Raw genomic sequence first — 23,979 nt, forward strand, 5'->3', positions numbered from 1 at the left:
TCAATATTTTCACTGAAACAGCTGGTAAACTTGATCAGGGTATTGATCAACACGAAATGCACTGCAACGTTCGTTTTGTTCTTTCCCGTCTCTTACAGTTGCAAAAACATTTATAATTGAAACTAACCGTCTAACTTTCAGAACATGGTTATAGCTTCATTGTAGATTTACACATGTAAGCAATATATTAAAATTCTTCAAAAAAGTGTAAACAGCTTAGACCAAATAAATACAGTATGTAGGAAGTGTTTCCGTACAAAGTGAACCCAAAATCCTGACCATTGTGTCATCCAAAGCCATCTAGCGGATAAAGTTAGAAGACAGAAAAGAAACCAACAAAACCAATTCCACAACAAATCAACCGATGGCTACAACTTCCAGAGAAACAGGGACGCGCAATTAGGTTCTCAGTGGAACTCCGTAGTACACGCGCCGTGAACAATGGCATCGAATTAAATATATTATTGCACATACACAATCGATGATATGCTTGATTTTAATTCTCAAGATCCTGAAGTTTGCAGGTAATTGTGGGGAGCGCGAATCGTCTGGATTCAGAGGACGGGGCACAAACCCTTTTGTTCACTCCCAGTTTAATTTCATTTAGAGCAGAAAGGAGGAGTATTTTACGCACAACATAATTGGCCGGCTGCGGTCCGCTTGCGGAACCGAGAGTAGCACCTGACCCCAAAGCCTACCGGCTTCACGAAAAGGTCCCGCGATCGCAACATTCAGCCTATTCGGCTTCACCAAGAACACAACCACCCGCAAGACGACGGGTTGTTATCCTGCCTTGAGGGAAGAGGGGGAGGCTGATCTGCTTATGATATTTTTTGCAATGGGGGAGGGTGCGAACTGCCTTTTGAGAAGAGATGGGGGTGGGAGGCGGAATCTGAACAATTTTTTGGGGCGAGAAGGATTAGACATGATTGCTAAGAATTTTATCTCAGACCCGGGAGATGAGGGGGTGTGAAGAAAGGAAAGCATTTTCAGACGGGGGCTGCATTGGTGAACGGTTCGGGGAAAAGAGAGAAAAGTCTCATCCCTTGCCAGGGAGGCAACTAAAGAATGGGAGGCGCAGACGAGACGTACGAACATGTTCAGAGGTATTTTGGCAGATATTTGGGAGAAGGGAGGTGAAAGGATTGAAAGAGAGGGCATTTTTCGGGAGTGGGCGGTGGTTAGTTTGGGCTGAAGATGGGCCGGGGGGGGGGGGGGGTGTGAGGGAGGATGCGAGTTGTGTCGGAGGACAGGATGGCGTGAAGCAGGGAAACACTTCCAACGGTCTGCCAGTGTACACTTGGGTAACGGAGAGCCTGGGACCCAGCACCGACTCTACGACCTTCAACTTGTCAACAAGCCCACAGCTCCTCACTCCCCCTCTGCTACCACCGCCTCTCTTACCTGACAGCCGCGGGGCCGAGCCGCTCGTGCACGCGAGGAGACCTTCTGCACAATCCACACCACGGGACAGACAGTGTATCTAAGATCCCGCTACCGCTCGCAAGCCAGACTCGCAGCACCACCTCTTGCGGCCAGCAGGCAGGAAACTTTTCACATTCTCCCGCACCTCAACACAACCTGGCGACCAATGTTCCACCCCCCTCGCCCGCCGGCTCTTCCTTCCTCCCATTGGCTGCTCTGGGCCCCTCACTCTTCTTCGATTGGATGAAATATGGTCCTTCTCTCCACCCATTGGCCACCGTTAGTCCTGCCCTCTTCCCCATTGGCTGCCTTCAGTCCGTACTCCATTTTTCTATTCGCTGTCCTTTGGCATTGGTGTTCTCCCATTGGTCAACCGCTAGCTTTGCCCTTCACAGCATTGGTCTGTTCTACATGTCTGTAACGAGACACCTCCCACGGTTTTCTCTTGGTCAAATGTCTGCGCCCCGCTCCTTTTGCTCAAATGGACAAGATGAAGTCCAGAGGCAGGATGGGAGTTGGAGTCATGAGCGCGATGAAGGTGAGTGTAAAAGGACTACAGCCCCCAGACTTCATTGCGCTCAAAGTACCGCGTTCATTTGTAGGACGGTGTTGCCAAGGTTTCCGATGTAATCCGTTTGTAGGGACCGGATCTGCCAACGCCGGTGCCACCAGGGACAAAGCAACCACCATGGATACAGCCGCCAAAGTGGAGACGCTGTTCTCCTTGGAACTACTAGTGGAATACGTGAACGTTGGACCTGAAACCCAACCTAAGCCCGGCCCTTTGCTGGCGGTGGCCTTCAGGCTGCTGGACTTCCCCACCCTCTTGGTCCATCAGACCGAGCCGCAGCGAGCGGAAACCCTGCGGCGGAGCTGGGAGCGTGGGCAGAAGAGACCGGGACCCGTGCGAACGGGGGCCCGCACTGGCATCACTTTCAATAAAGGCAAGTCCTGCCTGTTCAAGATGGGGATGTCAACCCTTCACCGCTATCTGACCAACACCCCTCTGTACGCCATGCTACTAGACGTGTCACAGCGAGTACCCAAATTGGTGGGAAGTTGCCTGATTTCGATGGCGAGTGCCGTGGAGAAAATCAGATTGGATGTAGAAGAATGTGGCATTACAACGCCATCCATGCAAGGGAAGAGGGGCCTGTACCCGCTTTATAACCTGATGGGTGTAAAGATTGGCCAGATATCGGCAGGATATAGACTTATGAGTTTGGGAGTTGGTTTGCTGCCGCATGTTCCAGAAAACCAGGTCCTGAAAGCTGAAATGCGAAACACGAACTTTGCACACCTGCCCAGTGAAGGACAGGTGCCAGAACAAGGGGAGAATAAGAAGGTGGCAGATCAAGGCACTGGACACATTCCGACTGACTCTCAGAAGCACCTCAGCCACATGTCTGGCGACCAGGCTGTTGAAGGTAGACAGTTTGACCAGATCAAAGAGCCTATTATTATTTCTGCTTTAAAGGGAGAACATAAGCTGAGCACATTGGCAAAAGAAGCATCTAAGATTAAACAACAGGTTCTGAAATTCGAACCCACTGTGGATATCAAAATGGACAATGTTTTTTGTCCACCCCCTATGTACTACAGCCAATCAAAGGAAGGGCCCAAAGAGAAGATCTCTGAAATGTGGAAAACAATGGAGCCCGAGGAAGAGTCAGCTATTCTTGAGGAGCTGGATTCAGATGAAAGTGATGAATTGTTCGACATGAGCCAAAGTGATTTTAAGTTGCCCAAAAGTCACTCAGAAGCAACAGGTACATTAAAAACACAAGTTCAAAAGAGTCCTGCCAATTCTGATGCATTTAATACCATCAGACAGTTGCCTCTGCTGAACGCGCTCCTACTGGAACTTTCTTTGCTACATCATGAGCAGTTACCTCAGCAGATTCCTCTCGTCGTTCATCCTCAGCTTGCTTGGCTTTACAGTAATTTGAAGAATGACTCACTGGAATTTCATGAACCGACCAAATCAACAATACAACAATCTAATTCACATTTTAAGCAGCAGAAAGTTCAAAAGCAACCTGTATCCCCTAGAAACTTTGATAAAGAAAATAACCCAAGGCGATGTAATGCAAAGAAAAATTTGGAACATCCCAAAAGAAAGTTGATGTATGGGTTAACAAATACATTACGGTTAAGGCTCCAACAGACAAATCCAGGTATGTTGATAGTGCATGAACAGAAAGAGTTGTCCAGAAAAAGACAATTGAAACAACTGAAAGAGAAGATTGGTCAAAAATGTCGTGAAGGCAAAGGGGAAGGCCGTTCTTCACCTCTTCAAAAAGGCCAACAATTTTCTGGTGGCAAAGCTAAAGAAAATACTGAAACATTGATTCAAAGCAGTATTGAACCTGACACTGCTCATCCTTCAAAGGTCCAGAGAAATGGAAAGTTTATGGATAACAATAGCTTTGAAGCAACTTTGAGACATGGAAGTGCCACTAGAACAGGAGAGCCACCTGTTCAACCTCCAGGCCCATTAAATTACAATGCGAAGATTTCAGATTTACAGATGGCTAATGACAGGGACCTTTACCAAAAAGATATAAAAGTCAGGCTGCCTGAAATAATCAGCCATGATTCTGACCACAGTGTGAATGAGATTTGTAGTGAAGCAGTGGATGTTGCAAATATGAATCCTGGTCTTACTAGTGATCAAATAATAGTTGAAAATGTTGATGCACAGATTTCTTACAGTAGCTGTGATGAATCCAAGTATTCAGAGGACTTCACAAGCCCTGAACCAACTGGCAACTCAGAAGATTTTACCAGTCCTGAACCTACAAATAGATTTGCAGATACTTTAGGTAGCAGTACAGAAGCTACAACTATTAGGGTGAAGCACAGATATTCTAACAATGAATTGGATTTGAGCCTTTCCAAATATTCCAGTGACAATATGAGAGCTCAAAGTGAGACAGAAGATGATTCAGTCCCACTGCCGGCACTGTCTAAGCAATCTCCAATTCAGTCTTTAAAAGGTACAAGTCTTGTAAATAGTCACCATCAGAGAATGACATTGTCTTCAACAACCTCAAATCTATCTGAAGAAGCAACCAGCTTGACAGAGGAAAATCAACCAAAAAAAATACTGAACCCATCGAACAAACAAGAGACTGAGAAACAACTTAAGTCAACTGTTCAGTCAGATTCTGGATTTGACATCAATCGAGCTAGCCCTGAGGTCCCTCAACTTTCAAGTTCAAGGAATGGTCACAGGTTACTAGAGGAGAGCCAGTCTTTGGGGACATCTCAAGTGAGCTCTTACGCACCATCCAGTGAGTTTGATCTCGTCTGCAGTGGACTTGGCATAACTGCAAAGGATATTCAAACAGATGAAATTAATGAATTGGGAAGGACAGGAATAATTAATGAATGCAGACATATTTCTGAACTAGTAGCCAACAAGCTTCCTGGATATACTTTATGATTTATCACCATAGTTCTTGAGATTTCCACTGATGTGAATGTGTACTCAGCAACATAAAAGTGTCTTCTAACTTGTTTCAGTTATGCTTGGGAACATTTTATCTACAAATATACTGTGTATCATGTACAGTATGTGACAAAATTCATACTAGATTGAATTTTCAGACTTCATCTGAAAGTAATCTATTTCTCAACCTCTCTGACTACTTTGATGCAGGAAACAATACCTTCCTTCTTAAATGCTTTCCTCCATTGTCCACTCTTGTGCTTTCCTTGTTTTCTACTTATTCAATTGTAGCATAAATATTTATAACAATTCCTGCTCTTTCCAATCTTGGACCTCAATTCTCCTGAGGACCCCTTCATTTCATCCTCTACATGCTGTCCCCTGCAAGCATTACATGTTTGATTGGGTTCTAACTGCATGTTAACAAGCCCCACCTCTGCCAGCATTTTTCTTGAGCCTGCTATTCCTTATGTTGTAAAATCTTTGTTTCATAACCACCTTAAACATAAAATTCTACAACTGGAGAAAGGAAAGCAATTGTTTTCACACCCATCACAAATTCTCTGCAACTCCATTCCTCTCTTCTGCCACAATGAATCTCAGGGTTGTATATAGTGACATATGTACTTTGATAATAAATTTACTTTGAACTATTCCAGCTGAATCAAACTTTGCATCCTTAAGGCCATAAGACATAGGAACAGAATTAGTCCATTCATTCATCCATTCAATCATGGCTGATTTATTATCCCACTCAACCCCATTCTCCTGCCTTCTCCCCATAACCTTCAACACCTTATTAATCAGGAATCTATCAACCTCTACTTCAAATATACCTAATGCCTTGGCTTCCACAGCCACCTGTGGCAATGAATTCCACAGATTCACCACCCTCCTCATCTCTTTTCTAAAGGAACATCCTTCTATTCTGAAGCTGTGTTCTCTAGTCCTAGACTCCCTCATTATAGGAAACATCCTCATCACATTTATTCAATCTAGGCCTTCCAATATTCAATAGGTTTCAAAGAAGATTTCCCCTCATTCTACTAAACAAGTGAATACAGGCCCAGAGCCAAGATAGCCACAGGCTTTTAGTGTCATTAATACAAATTCTCTTTTTCCATCACTTGCTTCTGCTCCTAACTCAGTTTATTTGGTGGTCCTGGATTCTCCTTCCATGTCTTCATTAAGCTTTCAGATTCAATCCTTCTATTATTCTTTGGACTAGTTGTCATTTTATCACTCACTCTCAATGAACTTTATCTTATCCAAACTCTCCCAAGTAGGCTGTGTTCCACATAATGTCTCATTTGTGCATCATCCTGGTTCATAATGAAGTATCTAAACAGTTTTTCAGAAGCTCATGCTACATTAAATAGTATCCTCATGTTTAATTTCTCCATAACCTGTAAGTACAACAATTACTAAGATGCAATAACCTAAATTCTGACTCTTGTATTTTTCTCTCCACTTCCTCCCACCATTCAAAGCTGACCTTTGAGTCATATGTATCGTGTACATCCCCATTACCAAAGAATTTAATTTGCAATTTCTACTGAAAATGAATTGTGATATCAGGCAACATAACTTCAATAGATTGGGGAAAGTATCAAAAATTGTCCAAGAAATCAGTTTTTGTGGATAACATGAAATACAATAAAAATAACAGAAGAGCATTTTGGTTTTTTTGTTCATGATAAAAAGAAGATGTTAATGCTTCAAGTGTAAATTGTATTTTTACAAAAGATTACAGCCAAAATATGCACTTATCAACTGAATACAATTGTGAATAAAGCTATCTCACCTATTGCTTTACAAATTTAGACTTAATGTATAGCTTCATGTTTATTTTCAGATTTACAGGATTTGTAAGCTTTTTTCTTTTTGTTTGAATATATCAGAACACACTTTTAAGTAATTTTATTGTCATTTTACAATTGCATGTCTGGCCGCACTGTAACCCTTTTTGAATGCTTAATACATGGCAACTTGGCATAACAGAAACTCTAGATCAGTACAAATATTCTTCCATTTTCATTATGTTGGCACAAGCAGATACTTCCAATATCCTTAATCTGATTATCAAGCTGTTTCTCATGACAGCGGCTGGCGTCTGAAGTGATGGTTACATTTCGTATGCTGCAGTATGTAATGCTTAACATAGACCTCCACCAACTCGGAGTACCATGCTAATGGAAACTTGGTAACCTGCATTCTTTGAACTTGTCATATCCACATTCATTCCCTTTGGCAATTGGCTCAGTGCTAATGCTCTAGTTATTAGCTTCAGTGTCCTGAACCATGATTGCATTTACAAACCCCATTTCCAGAAAAGTTGGGATCTTTTCCAAAATGCAATAAAAACAAAAATCTGTGATATGTTAATTCACGTGAACCTTTATTTAACTGACAAAAGTACAAAGAAAAGATTTTCAATAGTTTTACTGACCAACTTAATTGTATTTTGTAAATATACACAAATTTAGAATTTGATGGCTGCAACACACTCAACAAAAGTTGGGACAGAGTTAAAATAAGATTGAAAAGTGCACAGAATATTCAAGTAACACCGGTTTGGAAGACTCCACATTAAGCAGGCTAATTGGTAGCAGGTGAGGTATCATGACTGGGTATAAATGTAGCATCCATCAAAAACTCAGTCTTTGCAAGCAAGGATGGGTCGTGGCTCACCCCTTTGTGCTAAAATTCGTGAGAGAATTTTTAGTCAGTTCAAAAGGAACATTTCTCAACGCAAGATTGCAGAGAATTTAGGTCTTTCAACATCTACGGTACATAATATTGTGAAAAGATTCAGAGACATCTCAGTGTGTAAAGGGCAAGGTCGGAAACCACTGTTGAATGCGCGTGATCTTCGAGCCCTCAGGCGGCACTGCCTAAGAAACCGTCATGCTACTGTGACAATTATAGCCACCTGGGCTTGGGAGTACTTCGGAAAACCATTGTCACTTAACACAGTCCGCCGCTGCATCCAGAAATGCAACTTGAAACTATTATGCAAGGAGGAAGCCATACATCAACTCTATGCAGAAACGCCGGCGAGTTCTCGGGGCCCAAGCTCATCTCAGATGGACCGAAAGACTGTGGAATCGTGTGCTGTGGTCAGATGAGTCCACATTTCAGCTAGTTTTCGGAAAAAACGGGCGTCGAGTTCTCCGTGCCAAAGATGGAAACGACCGTCCTGATTGTTATCAGTGAAAGGTGCAAAAGCCAGCATCTGTGATGGTATGGGGGTGCATCAGTGTCCACGGCATGGGTGAGTTGCATGTATGTGAAGGTACCATTGACTCTGAGGCGTATATTAGGATTTTAGAGAGACATATGTTGCTATCAAGGCGACGTCTCTTCCCGGGATGTCCATGCTTATTTCAGCAGGACAATGCCAGACCACATTCTGCATGGGCTACAACAGCGTGGCTTTGTAGACACAGAGTGCGTGTGCTTGACTGGCCTGCTGCCAGTCCAGATCTATCTCCTATTGAAAATGTATGTCGCATCATGAAGAGGAGAATCAGACAACGGAGACCACGGACTGTTGAGCAGCTGAAGTCTTATATCAAGCAAGAATGGACAAAATTTCCAATTGCAAATCTACTACAATTAGTATCCTCTGTCCAAAATGATTAAAAAGTGTTATTAGAAGGAAAGGTGATGTAACACAATGGTAAACATGCCTCTGTCCCAACTTTTGTTGAGTGTGTTGCAGCCATCAAATTCTAAATTTGTGTATATTTACAAAATACAATTAAGTTGGTCAGTAAGACTATCGAAAATCTTTTCTTTGTACTTTTGTCAGTTAAATAAAGGTTCACGTGAATTAACATATCACAGATTTTTGTTTTTTTATAGCATTTTGGAAAATATCCCAACTTTTCTGGAAATGGGGTTTGTACTTATTTAGAAATTCAGTGTGATAACAGACTCTTCTGGTCCAACAAGTACGTGCTGCACAATTATGCCCATGTGACCAATTAACCTGTACATCTTGTTGAATGTGGGAGGAAACTGGAGCATCAGAGAAAACCCACGTGATCATGGGGAGAACATACAAACTCGTCACAGCAGTGGAATTGAACCTGGGTCACTGGCACTGTAATAGCTTTACATAAGCCATCTCTTCTATCCTCATCAACACGTACAACACACTGGAGGAACTCAGCAGGGCGGGCAGCATCTGTGGAAACGAGCAGTCAAGATTTCAGGCCAAGACCCTTCGTCAGGATAGACAAAGGGTCTCGGCCTGAAATGTTGACTGTTTGTTTCCACGGATGCTGCCCGACCTGCTGAGTTCCTCCAGCGTGTTGTACGTGTTGATTGGACCACAGCATCTGCAGTATACTTTGTGTCTTCTATCCTCAGCAGCAAATTCCAGAACCAATTTATTTGGCACCTTTGCACCATTAGCAGTGGCTCTTGAAACATTCTCTAGGACAAATAATCGTTTTGGTGTTCAACGTAAATCAAATCAGCCTATTAAGAAATTCCTATGCATCTCATCCATCTAAACACACCAACAATTAATCCCCACAACACACACAAAATGCTGGTGGAACACAGCAGGCCAGGCAGCATCTATAAGGAGAAGCACTGTCGACGTTTCAGGCCAAGGCCCTTCGTCAGGACTAATGCTGAATTTCCAGCATGTGCAGATTTCCTTGTGTTTGCTCTAACAATTAATCCCTGTGTTTTTCTTTATAATTTAACTATACAACAGCAGAGACATGAATGTTAATCTTAGTGTAGTGTTAAAAGATCTCAAGCAACTTTGCATTTAAACATATAGAGAGAATTTGTTACCTAACATCAATTATTAAATTATTAGATCAGGTAATAAAAAAACTTTTCATAATTATTTAATCTAGGAAAGGAACATTTAATTTTCACAACAGTTAACAAAAAGCTGGAATATGCTCAGTAAGTAATTATTAACATGCTGTATAGTAACAATATATTATTACTGGTCAATCTACTCAGGACAATCAAAGAAGAATATTTAATTTTATGATGACATTCGTATGATGAGATTTGGCAAACCTCAAGTTATTGCTTTTCAATGAACAGCAAAACTTTCACAATTTTAACATCCCCAGGAAAAGATATATTTACATAGCCTCCTTCAAGACCTTCATGAACTCAGAATTTCACAGCTAATGAAGTACTTCTGATGCATTCTCAGTGTTGTAATGCTACCTGATTTCAGCTTGATATGGACTTGTACTTGTTGTATATGATATACACCAAAGTCAAAGAAATGCTCCTAATTGATTTGGAAATGGAGCAACAAGAGTCATTCTTGTCCATTGATGTCATGCCTGATACTTACCAAAGTGAAGGTGTCAGTTGCAGAAAGTGAATCTCTGAATGAAGCAACACATATGCTTGAATAGTTTAACATAAAACAAGAACAACTACAATTAGTGATCCTGAGGGAGATAGACCTTAACCTGAAAGGAGTCACTCATAGTGGCACCATCAAGAATTAATATGGCCTCAAATCTTTTATTGGATGAGTTCAAATTTTCTCTGATATTAAACTGAACTCATTCAATTTCTTGCTGGTTAACATTTGCAATCCCCAAACGTTTTGCAAATGTAGGTTTATCATGCTACAGTATTCATTTACCTGAAATTCTTAGTCCTGACTTTACAGCAAATGTCATTTTTACACTTTTATGCTAAATGTCTGTTCTAGTTTTCTTTCAAACCATCTCTACATGAAGAAATAAGTGTGTACCAATTATCATTGTTATTTTAAGTTGGAGTAGCAAACACAGATATTAACATTTTTGTCAACAAGCAGCTGCAGAATTCTGTGAAATGTGATAGTAATTGCCAGATGTGCTCCTTGCTATTATAGTTCCAGAAATGTCACCCTATTCCGCAGCAGAAATTCCAAATGTACCATGGAAGACATTCGACATGTGATAATACATTCTTTTACAGTCCATCAGTTTCAGTTTATTATACACACGGTGCCTTGTGTCTGATTTTCTGTTTGGTTGATTATCTGAGTGATTGGTGTGAAGGCACAAATAGAAACTCATTTCAGAAAAGCAAACTGCACAACAGTTCTTATATATTGTGATAAGTTACAGAACTTGGGACTTATGTATTGCATTTTCCCTCTGTGCATTCATTCAGGATTTTTATGGATAGATTATTACATTTCATGAAGTGTGTGTCTTCAAAATTTATAGCCATGAGTCTAGGTCATGGTGACTTTAAGTTATTTGCATATGTTCATTAAAATAATCTCAGAAAGACTGGAGATAATATTTGGTATTTTACTTAACTTTAAAAAATAGAAAAAATGTATGTTCTTGCTAACTTTGTCTGTTGCATCTAACCCTGTAATACCTTCTTAAGTATGTGGGTACCATTTCACAAACTAGGTGTGTCAAACAAACAGAAACAGGAAGCATCATTTGATTTTTTTTAAAAAGGTTTAGAGGAAAAAGATTCACCTGCAGATGTTTTAATACCTGAGCCCATTGTCCAAAAGAAATCAATGGCTTTCCTTCTATAATTTGCAGATTGAGTTATGTATATAGGTAATTAATTTTAGATGTAGTATTAATTATGCTTCAGCATCAGAAGAAAACTATGTATCTGGTTTTTTTAGCTTACAATCTCCACATGGTTCTTCAAAGAGTAAAGTTAGATCACTTGCTTAGTAAATCTTCAGAACTAAGGGCATCATTTATGCCCATCAAACAAGAAGTACAACACGTCAAGGTAAAATGATCCCCAAGTTCTCTCCGTCCTCTGAAAGAGAACATACTTTTGTGTTAGTTATAATGTAACAGTTTGGACAATGATTGCTTTCCAGTTAATTTAACCTCAGCAATCGGAATCAGGTATATTGTAACTGATATATATTGTGAAATTTGTTGTTTTGTGACAACAGTACAGTGCAATACATAAAATAAACCATAACATTTTAAGAAAATATATATATAAGTATTCACTTGGGCATTCAGGCAATACTTTGAGATTTACAGGATCTTTTTAGATGAAAGATTAAATTCAGAAGGTTTAGATAAAATATTATTCAAGATATTCAAGATAAGTTTAATCGATTGGACTTGTTCTTCTCATTAGTTTACAAACATCAGAGGGAACTGTATTGTACACATATTCAATTTTTCTTAAGTACTTGATAATGACATCAGGCAATAGAAGTAGAAAAAAGTTGTCTTCATTTCCCAGGACATTGATGGTGGTAATATTTTATTTTTTTAAATATGTGGATTGGGTATAATTAAAATATTTTAAAAATACAAAGAAAAAAATCATCTCAAACTATGTCATATCCACATTAACACTTGTTATTGATTCTCTTTGAATCATATTAATCCATTCTTTAAAATTATAAAGATTTGCCGCATTTGCATCAAAACATACAGTAAAATGCATTGTTTGTGTCAACAACCAACACAGATCGAGAATGTGCAGGGAACATTCTGCAAGTGTCGTCAAGTTTCTGTCATCAATGTAGCATGCCCCAACTTACTAACCCTAACCCGTACATCTTTGGAATGTGGGAGGAAACTCGAGCACGTAAGAAACTCAACCGGTCACAGGGAGGACATACAAAAGTCCTCATAGACAGCATACCTTATAGATAAAAATGCCTACAACCTCAGACACCATTTACATATTGACAATAGTCATGACAACAAATGGTTGCTGTGATGTGTCTAGTGTAGTGGGTAGTGCTTGTTGCTTTCCCTTTCAGCTTCCACTGCTGGCTAGCAATCTTCTGAAAAGGAGAGCTGAATGTGTAAGTCTCTCCCTGACAATACATAGCCTCTCCAACAGCAAACCGCATGTAGAGCCTCCTCGTTGGCAACATACGGAAACTTAGACTCAGGCTGAACTTCAGAGGACAGGGAGGAGGTCAGGGCCACCAGCATGCAGACATGTCCTGGTGCTTGTGAACCAAATCCCAAACAATAGGTAAATAGCCCCACTGCTTTGTGTGCAGCCTCAGGAGAGAAGAAGACTACAGGAGAAAACCCAGACAGCAAAACCACAGTGGAGCCCCTAAGGTGGCTCGACATCAATGAACATCCTTCCGGAAGCTCCTGCAGCCAAGCTGGTGCCAAACATATTGCTTCCTAAGTTTTCCTTTGGACTACACTGGTGAGGCCAAGAGGGGGATCTTGACAACTAGACATCTCAGGATCTCCATACCTTCTGCCCAGGATTGTGATGATCATCATCACCCATTGTCCTTTGAAACAGACGGATGACAGTAAACAGCTGAAGAGATGGTTAAAGATACATCTGGAAACACGTAACCTGCCATGTGTAGGTATGTCACCATTTTCATGCCAATGATTGCAAGACATGCACGTATACCTTTCTGAAGTCAAACATTTATGAGATAAAATCCCACTGAGCATTTAAAAAGCAGCTGCATGTTACAAAGGAAGATAAATATGGGATCATTTGGTTCCAAGGGTTTTTTATAGGAATCTTGCCAGCCAGGAAGAGCAAAGTGCTCTTTCTCTTCTCCAAAGGAAGATTTGAATCTTTATTTGGCCAATCAATATCTACTTCTGAACTGTGATTGGTGGATCCCCTCTCATTGGATATTTTTAATTGACCAGGAACAGCTAGCATGGATTTCTAAAAAGTAGGTCATCCTTAAAATGTCAACTCTTTATTCCCCTTCATAGATGCTGCCTGATTTGCTGAATTCCTCCAGCACTTCATGTATGTTATTTAAAAAATCATTATAGACCCACCCTCTGGGAATAGTAACATGCTGCTAGCCTTGCATTCATGCGTGATGTCAGAAGAAGGAAAGATTCTATTTTTAAAAAAACAACACAAGTCTATAAACCGTCCATTTTACAATGTAATCTCAATGCACCATTTCTTCTCAATAACAGTCGTTGTGAATTAGAAGAAATATAGGTATTGATAAAAAGCAAGAGGGAGGAAAATATAATCGAGGAAAACAAAAAGATATCCAATTAAACTTTTCTGCCTGACAGTTAGACAAACAAGACCATGTTTTCAATTTGCTTGCATTTCACTTAAGATGAGTAAGGCAGAGCTCCTACATTCATTATCACTAGTCTAACACAACCAAAACATTTCTTGTTACAATTACAAACATACATATTCAATTCCCTTACAATTCAAAAATCTATGATTCAGTGTAGCTGCATAATAGTGAGGCCAGTAAGCATAGACTGAAGTACAGACTCCCCCTTTTCATGACCTGTGGAGCATACAGTTACTAATTTAACCCAGTCATGCCTGAAGAATATGGCAAATTCTCAACTGACACTGTCCACTATTTCCTGTATCTTTGTATTAATTTTCATGTTGTTGTTTCTAGTTATGTTTTGGGTTGAATCTTTTAAAAGATACTCTATAGAATTAATACAATATAGCATTATTTCCATGAATCAATTGTACAACTATTTGATAAAGTTCATCAGGATTTCTAATACATGCTAAAATAATTTCTCCTACATTTCATAATATTATAAGGTATAGGAGCATAATTAGGCCACTCAGCCTGTCTGGTCTGCTCCAAAATAAATCATAGCTGATTTTTTTCCTCTTCTTAACCCATTCTCCAGCCTTCTCTGTGTAAACTTTAATGCCCTTACTATTCAAGAATCTATTAACCTCTGCTTTGTACTTTCAATTTCTGAATTTGCTCCATGTTTAGAAAACAGTCTACATGTTTATTCCTCCTACCAAAGTGCATGACCATACACTTCCCTGCACCGTATTCCAGCTGCCATTTCTTTGCCCATTCTCCTAATTTGTCCAGTCCTTCTGCAGAATCTCTGCTTCCCCATACTGTCTGCCACCTCGACCTACCTTTGTATCATCCAGAAACATGGCCACAAAATTCCATCATCCGCATCATTTCCAGCCCTTTTACACTCTTCTTGTTTCATTAAGAAAACTCCCTCTTTTTTGGAGAAGGAAAACTCTGACCTCAAACCTCCACTGCCTTGTGACTACACATACTTATGGGGAATGCTTCAGGGGTAAACCCCAAGTTAAATCTGAAGCTGGAGTCCTTAAGGCTATCCTACATTGAATTCAATGCTTACTGGCAACTCTTGTGACACTGCCGATGCCAAATTGTATCGGTCTCTGCTGTCTCTTTCACCTGCATGGGGAGGGGGAGTCTGCTGCATGGGCAACAGCTTGCTCTCTACGTTGTACTGCTCTGGCTTCTCTATCGACTTAGACACCGAGGACATAATAGCTAGTATCAAATTCCAACCAACAGAGGCTGTGGTTACAATTATAATATCATGAATGAGATTTGCCCTGCGTAAACGCCTGAAGCTACTTGCTTCTGGTGCTGAGTAGTGTGCTTTGATTGATGTTGTGATATTATACTGTATTAATTCAATAATTAAAGTTTCAAAGAACATTTATTTTCAAAGTATGTAAACAGTATTCAACCTCGAGATTTATTTTCTTGCAGGCAGCCACAAAACAAAGACCATCAAACACCCAACATGCAAATTGTGGAAATAACACAAAGCAAACAAGTAACACATAGAATATTAATCAACAAACTGCAGAATCCCCAAAAGTGAGTCAACTCCACATGCTGCTGAGGTGAGTGAAACCGATGGCTACAGGACACAGCCACTGAGTCAGTCCATGGCTGCAGGCCACAACTGCAGAGCCAGATCTGCTTTGAAGCGCCTTGATCAAATTGCACAAATAGTGAAAAAAAGTAAACAAAAACACATGGAACGTGAATTGCGGAGTTTCTGGGCATGAGTCCATAGCCGTGGAGCGCATTTTAGTATTTTCATGTTGATAACATTGTGAAAACCATCATTAAACCAATGCGACTTTATCACCAGAATTAATTGCATTTCCAGCATGTAAGAGTGAGGGGGGAAATGATACTATAAATGATAAGTGGTCCAATATTTTAAACAGATATATGGCAGATTTCCAGCTGGAGATTTGAGTCCCAGCTGTTAAATGAAATGCTCCATGCAAGTGAATGATTCCATTTCAATATTTGCCTTTCGGGTAAGAGAAATGGCAAAAAAAAATTGACTGATTATCTCAATTTGTTCTTCAATCATGGAGCTAAGGTAGTTCTGGTAATGTCTGGAACATTGACTGCCCTGTCTGCTTAATTCAAGTCAGGGAGAGGAAATTGGATTGGGAGCAAGTGGCACCTTGAAGGGAAAAGTCTATAGAAGAAAGTGCAATAAAAAGTCCATTATCAGTGTCAAAATGGGAGGGAGTAATTATTGGGTGAAATATAAAAAGAAGACATATTATTGTTTCAGCTAAGAAAGATATATGTGCATCTAAGTGATTATAAGCTATAATGGGAAAAATGTAACAAATGAATTACAATTATTAACTTTTTCTGAATATATAGTCATCTCTGTAATGGATTGGTTATAATACATTTACTGTAATATTTGAATATGAGTTCTAAAAACAACCAGGTATAATATCTGGTTCTACTGACATTAATGATTGAAACTAGGGACCATTACAATATCTTAAACACAAGGCCTTCTGCAGACGCTGGAAATCTTGTGTAACACACAAAATGTTGGAGGAACTCAGCAAGTCAGGTAGTATCTGTGAAAGGAATAAAGAGTCTATGTTTCAGGCTGAGACCTTTCATCAGGACTGGAAAGAAGGGGAAATAAGCCAGAAAGTGTGAGGCTTTACTCCTCTCAGAGCTGAATTGACTCTGAAGCTATCGGCACTTGTCTCAGCACAAAACTGGCTCCGTGGCTGTGGACTCACTTTTGGAGACCCTGCATAATGGTCTGTGTATTATTTGTTTATCTTTTTTATTATTTGCACAATTTCTTGATATTTTTCACACATTGGATGTTTGTTGATACTTGCTGTGTTTTTGTTTTGTGGCTTCTATTGTATTTCTTTGTCTTGTGGCTGCCTACAAGAAGATGAATCTCAAGTTTGTATATAGTATATGTACTTTCATAAAGAATTTGAACTTTGAATAAGACGGTGGGGGGAGGCAAAGGAGTACAAGCTGGAAGGTGATAGGTGAAGCCCCATGAGGGGGAAGGTAGGTGGGTGGGAGAGGGAGAATGAAGATTATATTATAATATCTAATAGGTTAGGTAAGCGACTGAAGATAAAGGAAGTAGAGGGTTGTGGGAATAAGGTAGTTACATGGATTAACACTGATGGGAGCAGACTGGATCAAACAGCCATTTCAGTTATAACTGCTGTGTTTCAGCTCCATCCCTCTATCTCCCTACAACATACAGGATGTCTAGATCATTCCTACTGTTTTGAATTACATAGAACAAAGAGCACAACACAGTACAGGCCCTTCAGCCCACAATGCTGTGCCAATCTTTTAAACTACTCTAAGATTGATTGAACTCTACCCTTCTACGTAGCCCTCCATTTTCTATTATACATGTGCCTATCTAAAAGTTTCTTAAATGCTCCTAATGTATCTGCCACTACCACCACCCCTGGGCAGGTATTCCACATATCCATTTTTAATTAGAACAAAGAAGTGTGCATGAACTACATATGCTATCATTGAGGAGACTCTAATTGAAATATATTCTTAAATATATCTTTAGATTTTAGTACTGAAATGCCTTGAAGAATAATTATTTATATTTATATTGTTTCATGTTAAACAATTTAAAGATGTCACATGCTGGAATTTTTAACAATTAGGTTATTATTAGTTGATTAAGCCAGTAAAATCAGGAAGGATTCTATCCACCCTACTCATGGACTGATTTTATTTGTTTATTTGTTTGTTTGTGTATTTTTGAGATACAGCACAGAATCAGCCGTTCCCACACTTGAAGCCACACCATCCAGTAACCCCTCCTATTTAACCCTAGCCTAATCATGGGACAATTTACAATGAGCAATTAACCTACCAACTGGTACGTCCTTGGACTCTGGATGAAAACCAGAGGAAACCCATGAAGTCATGGGGAGAATGTACAAACTGCTTACAGACAGTGGCAGTAATTGAACCCAGGTTGCTGGCAATGCTCCCCCTTAATTTGTTATGACCAGTGTGAACAAAAATTTTATACTGAGCGATTATTTTTGCCAGCAACAATAATATGTATGTACTGAATAGTGTCTTCAATAAAAACAGTATAAATAAGCCAATTCTAAAATCCGCAGATAAATCATTGCAAACTCTTTGTGGTTAACACCACCCATATCAGAAACTGGAAAAGGAAATATTATTGTGTATGATCATAAAAGATACTTAACATGCCAATGAGGTAGAGGGTGACAACAGTTCGTATGCAGTTATATTCTTTCATGCGCTAGTAGCAAAAGATGTGTGTGTGTGCATGCACACCTTAGAGGGAACATTGGTCGCTGGTACTGTAAAACATTCTACTAACCACTATGCTACTGTGTCACCCCACTCCCATCACGGAGGAGGCTATGTAGCATCCGTAATGTGAAGGGTTAATTTACTTGCTGGCCAACACACTGTGCTGGTTGTGATCAGCCCATTCGAAGGGTGCAGCAGCTCTTTCCCATTGGTTGCCTTGTGTGCCATGGCAAAGGCACCAGTGTCTGGTTGCTGGGCACCTCAGGGTTATAAGAAAAGCACATGTGAGAGACTCGTTCACTTTTCCTTTGTATCCAGGGTCTCAAATTCACACTGAGGCCGCAGCCAGTGCTGAAGAACCATTGGAAAAGTGAGCTGCAGATATAGGAGGGCCTATGTGTACACTCAGCTGAGTATTGGTTGAATGTTTCGTTTTGTACCTGTGTAACTTGGGGAGACCTAATGAACTACCTATTGAATTTACTGAATGGTCAGTGTACAAAAACAGTGTACAAAAATTCAGTGAATGTTTTTGTAACTTAAGGTGGCTTAGTTGAGTACTTGTCTGATTTAGATAGCTGGTCAAATATTTTACTGCCTGTCTGTAAATAAATGGTTAATGTGCTTATTCATAATCAGTGTCTTCTGTCTCACTTACCAAACCCATGAACCTACTTCCCCATAACAGCGTCCACACCAGCACCACCAGACCTAAAAAGTTAATTTCCGCAAGCAGCAAGGCTGATCAACACTTTCACACTCTAACCCACTCCAACACAACCCCCACCACCACTTTCATGAAACCATAAGTTTTAGGAGCAGAATTAGGCCATTTGGCTCTTTGAGTCTGTTACACCATTTCATCATGGTTGATCTATTTCCCTCTCAGCCCCAATCTGCTGCCTTCTCGCCGTAACCCTTCATGCAATGACTGATCAATAATCTATTAACCTCTGCCTTAAATATACCCAATGACTTGGTCTCCACAGCTGCCTGTGGCAACAAGTTCCAGAGATTCACCACTCATTGGCTAAATTAATTCCTCTTCATCTCTGTTCTATATCCCTCTATTATGAGGCTGTGTGTTCTGGTCCTAGACTTTCCCCATCAAAGGAAACATCCTCCCCACATCCACTCTATTGAGGCCTTTCAACAATCGAATGGTTTCAATAAGATCCTCCCTCATCCTTCTGAATTCCAGTGAATACAAGCCCAGAGCCATCAATTGGCCCTCATATGGTAACCCTTTCATCCCTGGAATCATTCTCATTAAACTCCTCTGAACCCTCTCCAATACTAGCATATTCCTTCTTAGATAAGGGGCCCAAAACTGCTCACTATACTCCAAGTAAAGCCTCACCAGTGCCTTATAAAGCCTCAACATTACATCCTTGATTTATATTCTAGTCCTCTCAAAATGAATGCTAACATTACATTTGGCTTCCTCACGACAGATTCAACCTGCAAGTTAACCTTTAGGGAATCCTGCATGAGGACTCCCAAGAATCTTTGCTGTTGTTCCTTTTCATGCCTTGTGGCACATCGGGTGGCATTTTTGCTGTTTCCATAGCATTTTACTGTTTTTTTTAATGCCACGTTGCTAACTAAACACTCATCACAGCATAGATGGAAATGGACAAGGAGCCGGCTGGATTTGAACTTGGGACAAGTCTCTTTGTGCCTTAGATATTAGAATTTTCTCTCCATTTAGAAATTAGTCTATGATTTCATTCCTTCTAGCAAAGTGCATAACCATATACTTCTCGACACTATATTCTATTTGCCACTTCTTTGCCCATTCTCCTAATCTAAGTCCTTCTGCAAACTCCCTGCTTCCTCAATACTGGCTGACCCTCCACCTATCTTCAATCATCTGCAAACTTCACCACAAAGCCATCAATTCCATCATCCAAATCATTGACATAAGAAGTGGTCCCAACACAAACCCCCGTGGAACACCACAAGTTACTGGCAGCCAACCAGAAAGGGTTCCCTTTATTCCCAAACTTTGCCTCCTATCAAACAGTCAATCCTCTCTCCATCCACCATGATGAATGCTCATATTGAATGTACATGAATGTAACATTGCCCTTTTGACATGCCTTTTCTATCTCAAGTTGTAATTTGTAGCTATCATCCTGGATACTGTCTGGAGGCCTGTATATAACTCCCATCAGGGTCTTTTTACCCTTGCAGTTTCTTGGCTCTACCCTCGAGGATTCTGCACCTTCCAGTCCTGTCACAGTCACCTTATGTTCAGATACTCACGTGTCACTTTTTGGACATACTTTATAATCAACCTTTGTATATAAGCTATCTTATGTATTTATTGTGGTTTGTTATTATGTTTTTTTATCTTATTGTATTTGTTTTAACTACACCAGATCCGTATTAACAATTACTTTGTTCTCCTTTACCTTTGTGTACTGGAAATTACATTAATCAATCTTGAATCTTACAATTAATTTCAAACTTACAGTGAGTCATAGAGTCACAGAGCAATATAGCACAGGTATACGCCCTTCGGCCCAATGAGTCCATGTCAACCATGTTGTCCAACAAGCTAGTCCCAATTTCTTGCATTCTGCCTATATCCTTCCTGGCCCCTCCCCTCAATGTACCTACCCAAGTGCTTCTTAAATGATAATATTGTACCTGCTTTAACCACTTCCTCTGGCATCTCATTCCATACTGATGCACTATCAATAACTCCAAAAGACTGGAAGTAGAGTAAATACTGAAAGGCTTTTATTAGCAGTAAAACGGAGCACGTCCATGCCAGATGACTGCCCTGGACTGTGGGAGGAGCAGTGACACAGTCGCCTTTATCCAGGGGTCTGTGGGAGGAGTCAGCAGAGGGGCGTGTCCAGACAGGTATACATAATTTACCACACATGTCCATGCCAGATGACTGCCCTGGACTGTGGGAGGAGCAGTGACACAGTCGCCTTTATCCAGGGGTCTGTGGGAGGAGTCAGCAGAGGGGCGTGTCCAGACAGGTATACATAATTTACCACACATGTCCATGCCAGATGACTGCCCTGGACTGTGGGAGGAGCCACAGGAGCAGTCAGCAGAGGGGCGTGTCCAGACAGATATACATGGTTTACCACACATACATTCTTCAACTCTCTGCATAAAATGTTGTCCCTCAGGTTCCTTTTAAATCTTTTTCCTCTCACTTGAAATCTATATTGCCTAGTTGTGGACTCCACTACCCTCAGGAAAAGATTGTTACCACAGGTCAATGTAAATTTATTAGCAAAGTACATATGTCACCATCTAAAACCTTTAGCTTAATTTTCTTGTGAACATGAACAGTAAATCAAAGAAACACAAAAAAATCAATGAAAGACTGCACCCAATATGAAGGACAAACAATGAGTGTGCAAAAGATAACAAACTGTGCAAATACAAAACAGAAATACATACATAAATAATAAATAAGCAATAAATATCAAAAAGATGTGATGAAGAGTTCTTGAAAACGTGTCCATAAGTTGTGAAACAGTTCAGTGATGAGACAAACAAAGTTGAGTGAAGTTTTCCCCTCTGGTTCAAGAACCTGATAGTTGAGTAGTAATAACTGTTCCTGAACCTGGTGGTGTGAGTCCTGAGGCTCCTTTACCTTCTTCCTGATGGCTGCAGTCAGAAGACAGCATAGGTCATGGGGGTCCTTGATGATGGATGCTGCTTTCCTGCAACAGCACTCCATGTAGGTATGCTCAATGGTTGGGAGGACTTTGCTCATGATGGACTGTGCAATATCCACTTCTTTTTGTAGGCTTTTCCTTACAAGGACATTTTACAAGGTGTTTCCATACTGTGTACTGTATCCATGCCTTTCATAATTTTGAAAATTTCTATAGAGTTGTTCTGATCACAATTGCTGGTGTTGTAAAACTTTATGCTAATTGCTGTTATGGTGTGGTGCTACATTCAATACAAGCATTCATTATGGTGAATATTCCCTACCTTGATCATTGCTACAGTATATGAATATCAAAATGTTCCATGAACTGAGTGACTTACTGGGCCATTCCAGAGTACAGTGAAGAATCATTGCATTCTTATCAGTTTAGGTCACATTCAGGTCAATAGGCAGATCCATACCACTCTCTCAAACAATTAATTATGATTTAGCTAGCATCACCCACATGAGTAAGTATATATAAAAAATATTTCCATTACATTTTCCCATCTTATCTTCCTTCTGTAACTAATCACCTTAATGTTGAAAAGCAGATCTGTGCTTTACTGAGTCACCATCACTTTTTTGTGCCACAGGGATTCTGGTAATCTGTGAGAAGAACAGTTGCTAATGTGCCATGACAACATCAAAATCTCCTTGAAGAATGGTATTCAGAGATATAATGACATCTTCCTGCGTAGTCTGCCAGAAGTCAGGGTTTCAACTGCAAGGATAAAATGATGGATGTTTTCTGCTTGTGATTCAACTATCATATCATATAAAACTGGACACATGTCATTTCAAAAGCAAGGCTTGTTTTGGTACAATGAATTTGATGATCTTGTGGTAGGGTGACCATATCAACATGTAGAACCTTGCTGCAAGGAATTGAGCCAATTTCACAGTTACCTCAACCTTACTTTTGCAAATAAAAGATGTTTTGTCAAACCCTACTGTCGATGTTTTACTTGCAGTTGATGGGATAGGAGCAGATAGATATTTTGCCTGTCTACTGTAGTTCAAGGTAATTTTTCCCATGTCAACATGAACCTGAAACAGAGTCACTGCACAATCTAAAACGTTGGAGAAGTTGGTTATTCAGCCTATCAAGATTCGTTTATTTATCATGTGTACATCGAAACATACAGTGAAATGCATTTTTTGCCTTTACAACCAACACACTGGAAAATGATGTAGGCCCAGAATGTTGATTCTTTATTCCTTTTCATTGATGTTACCTGACCTGCTGAGTTCTTCCATCATTTTGTCTGTGTTGTACTCTGGATCTCCAGCATCTGAAGAATCTCTTCTGCTTATCATATTGCTGAACAGCCCATGAAGCCAAGAACACCACCTCCTTTTTGCATTATTTATTTATTATAACTTAATTTTTTTATGACTTGCAAATTTCACTAGATGTGTCAGTGATAATAAACCTCAAAGTTCAAAGTAAATTTATTATGGAAGTACATACAGTATACTGTATATTACCATATACTAATTTAAGATTCATTTTCTCGCAGGCATTTACAGAAAAAATAGAATTTACAAAAAAACATAAACAGACTAAGATTGGCAAACAACCAAAGTGCAAATAAAGACAAATATTATGCAAGTAAAAATAATACTGAGAACATGAGTTGTAAAGAGTCCTTGAAAGTGAGTCTGTAGATTATATAATCAGTTCGGAGGTAGTGGTGTTTGAAGTTATCCTCGCCTGATTCTGAACCCATGAACATGAATTCACTATTCCTCTTTCGGTCTGTCTGTCTGTCCATTATTACTTATAATCATTTTTATGTGTTGCAATGTACTGCTGCCACAAAACAACAAAGTTCATTACATATGTCAGTGATAATAAACCTGAATCTGATGTGTTGATGTGTTTTATCAACCTGAATGATCCATCTCTTTCAGCCAATATAAAAAGTTAACTTAAAGGAGAGTTCTAACACATTTGTATTTTGAGGTGAATAGATATCAAATTTTAATTGTTAATCAGGTATTCTATTATGCAAATATCCATGTTAATATTTCTGTGGACAGTTATAGCTTTGTTTT

The 23,979-nt window shown here is 39.8% G+C and overlaps 2 protein-coding genes and 1 long non-coding RNA gene across 5 annotated transcripts in view; 2 read left to right on the forward strand and 1 right to left on the reverse strand.

Moving 5' to 3' along the window:
• sipa1l2 (signal induced proliferation associated 1 like 2) overlaps window positions 1–1,591 on the reverse strand; it is a 511,308-nt gene extending 509,717 nt beyond the window's left edge. For all 3 annotated transcript variants that reach the window (XM_073056679.1, XM_073056680.1, XM_073056678.1), the window contains exon 1: window positions 1,405–1,591. The gene's annotated coding sequence lies outside the window, so the exon portion shown is untranslated. The remainder of the gene's footprint in view (window positions 1–1,404) is intronic.
• LOC140733400 (uncharacterized) lies at window positions 963–22,866 on the forward strand. The gene is made up of 3 exons (XR_012100278.1): window positions 963–1,106; window positions 15,369–15,505; window positions 22,515–22,866. It is a non-coding gene; the product is annotated as an uncharacterized lncRNA (long non-coding RNA).
• map10 (microtubule associated protein 10) lies at window positions 1,975–6,698 on the forward strand. Its single transcript, XM_073056677.1, has one exon. The coding sequence runs from the start codon at window positions 2,114–2,116 to the stop codon at window positions 4,871–4,873; it is 2,760 nt and encodes a 919-aa protein (XP_072912778.1). The 5' UTR covers window positions 1,975–2,113; the 3' UTR covers window positions 4,874–6,698.
• Window positions 22,867–23,979: the final 1,113 nt, after the last annotated feature.

Source organism: Hemitrygon akajei, chromosome 9, assembly GCF_048418815.1.
Source record: "Hemitrygon akajei chromosome 9, sHemAka1.3, whole genome shotgun sequence".
Classification (NCBI taxonomy): domain Eukaryota; kingdom Metazoa; phylum Chordata; class Chondrichthyes; order Myliobatiformes; family Dasyatidae; genus Hemitrygon; species Hemitrygon akajei.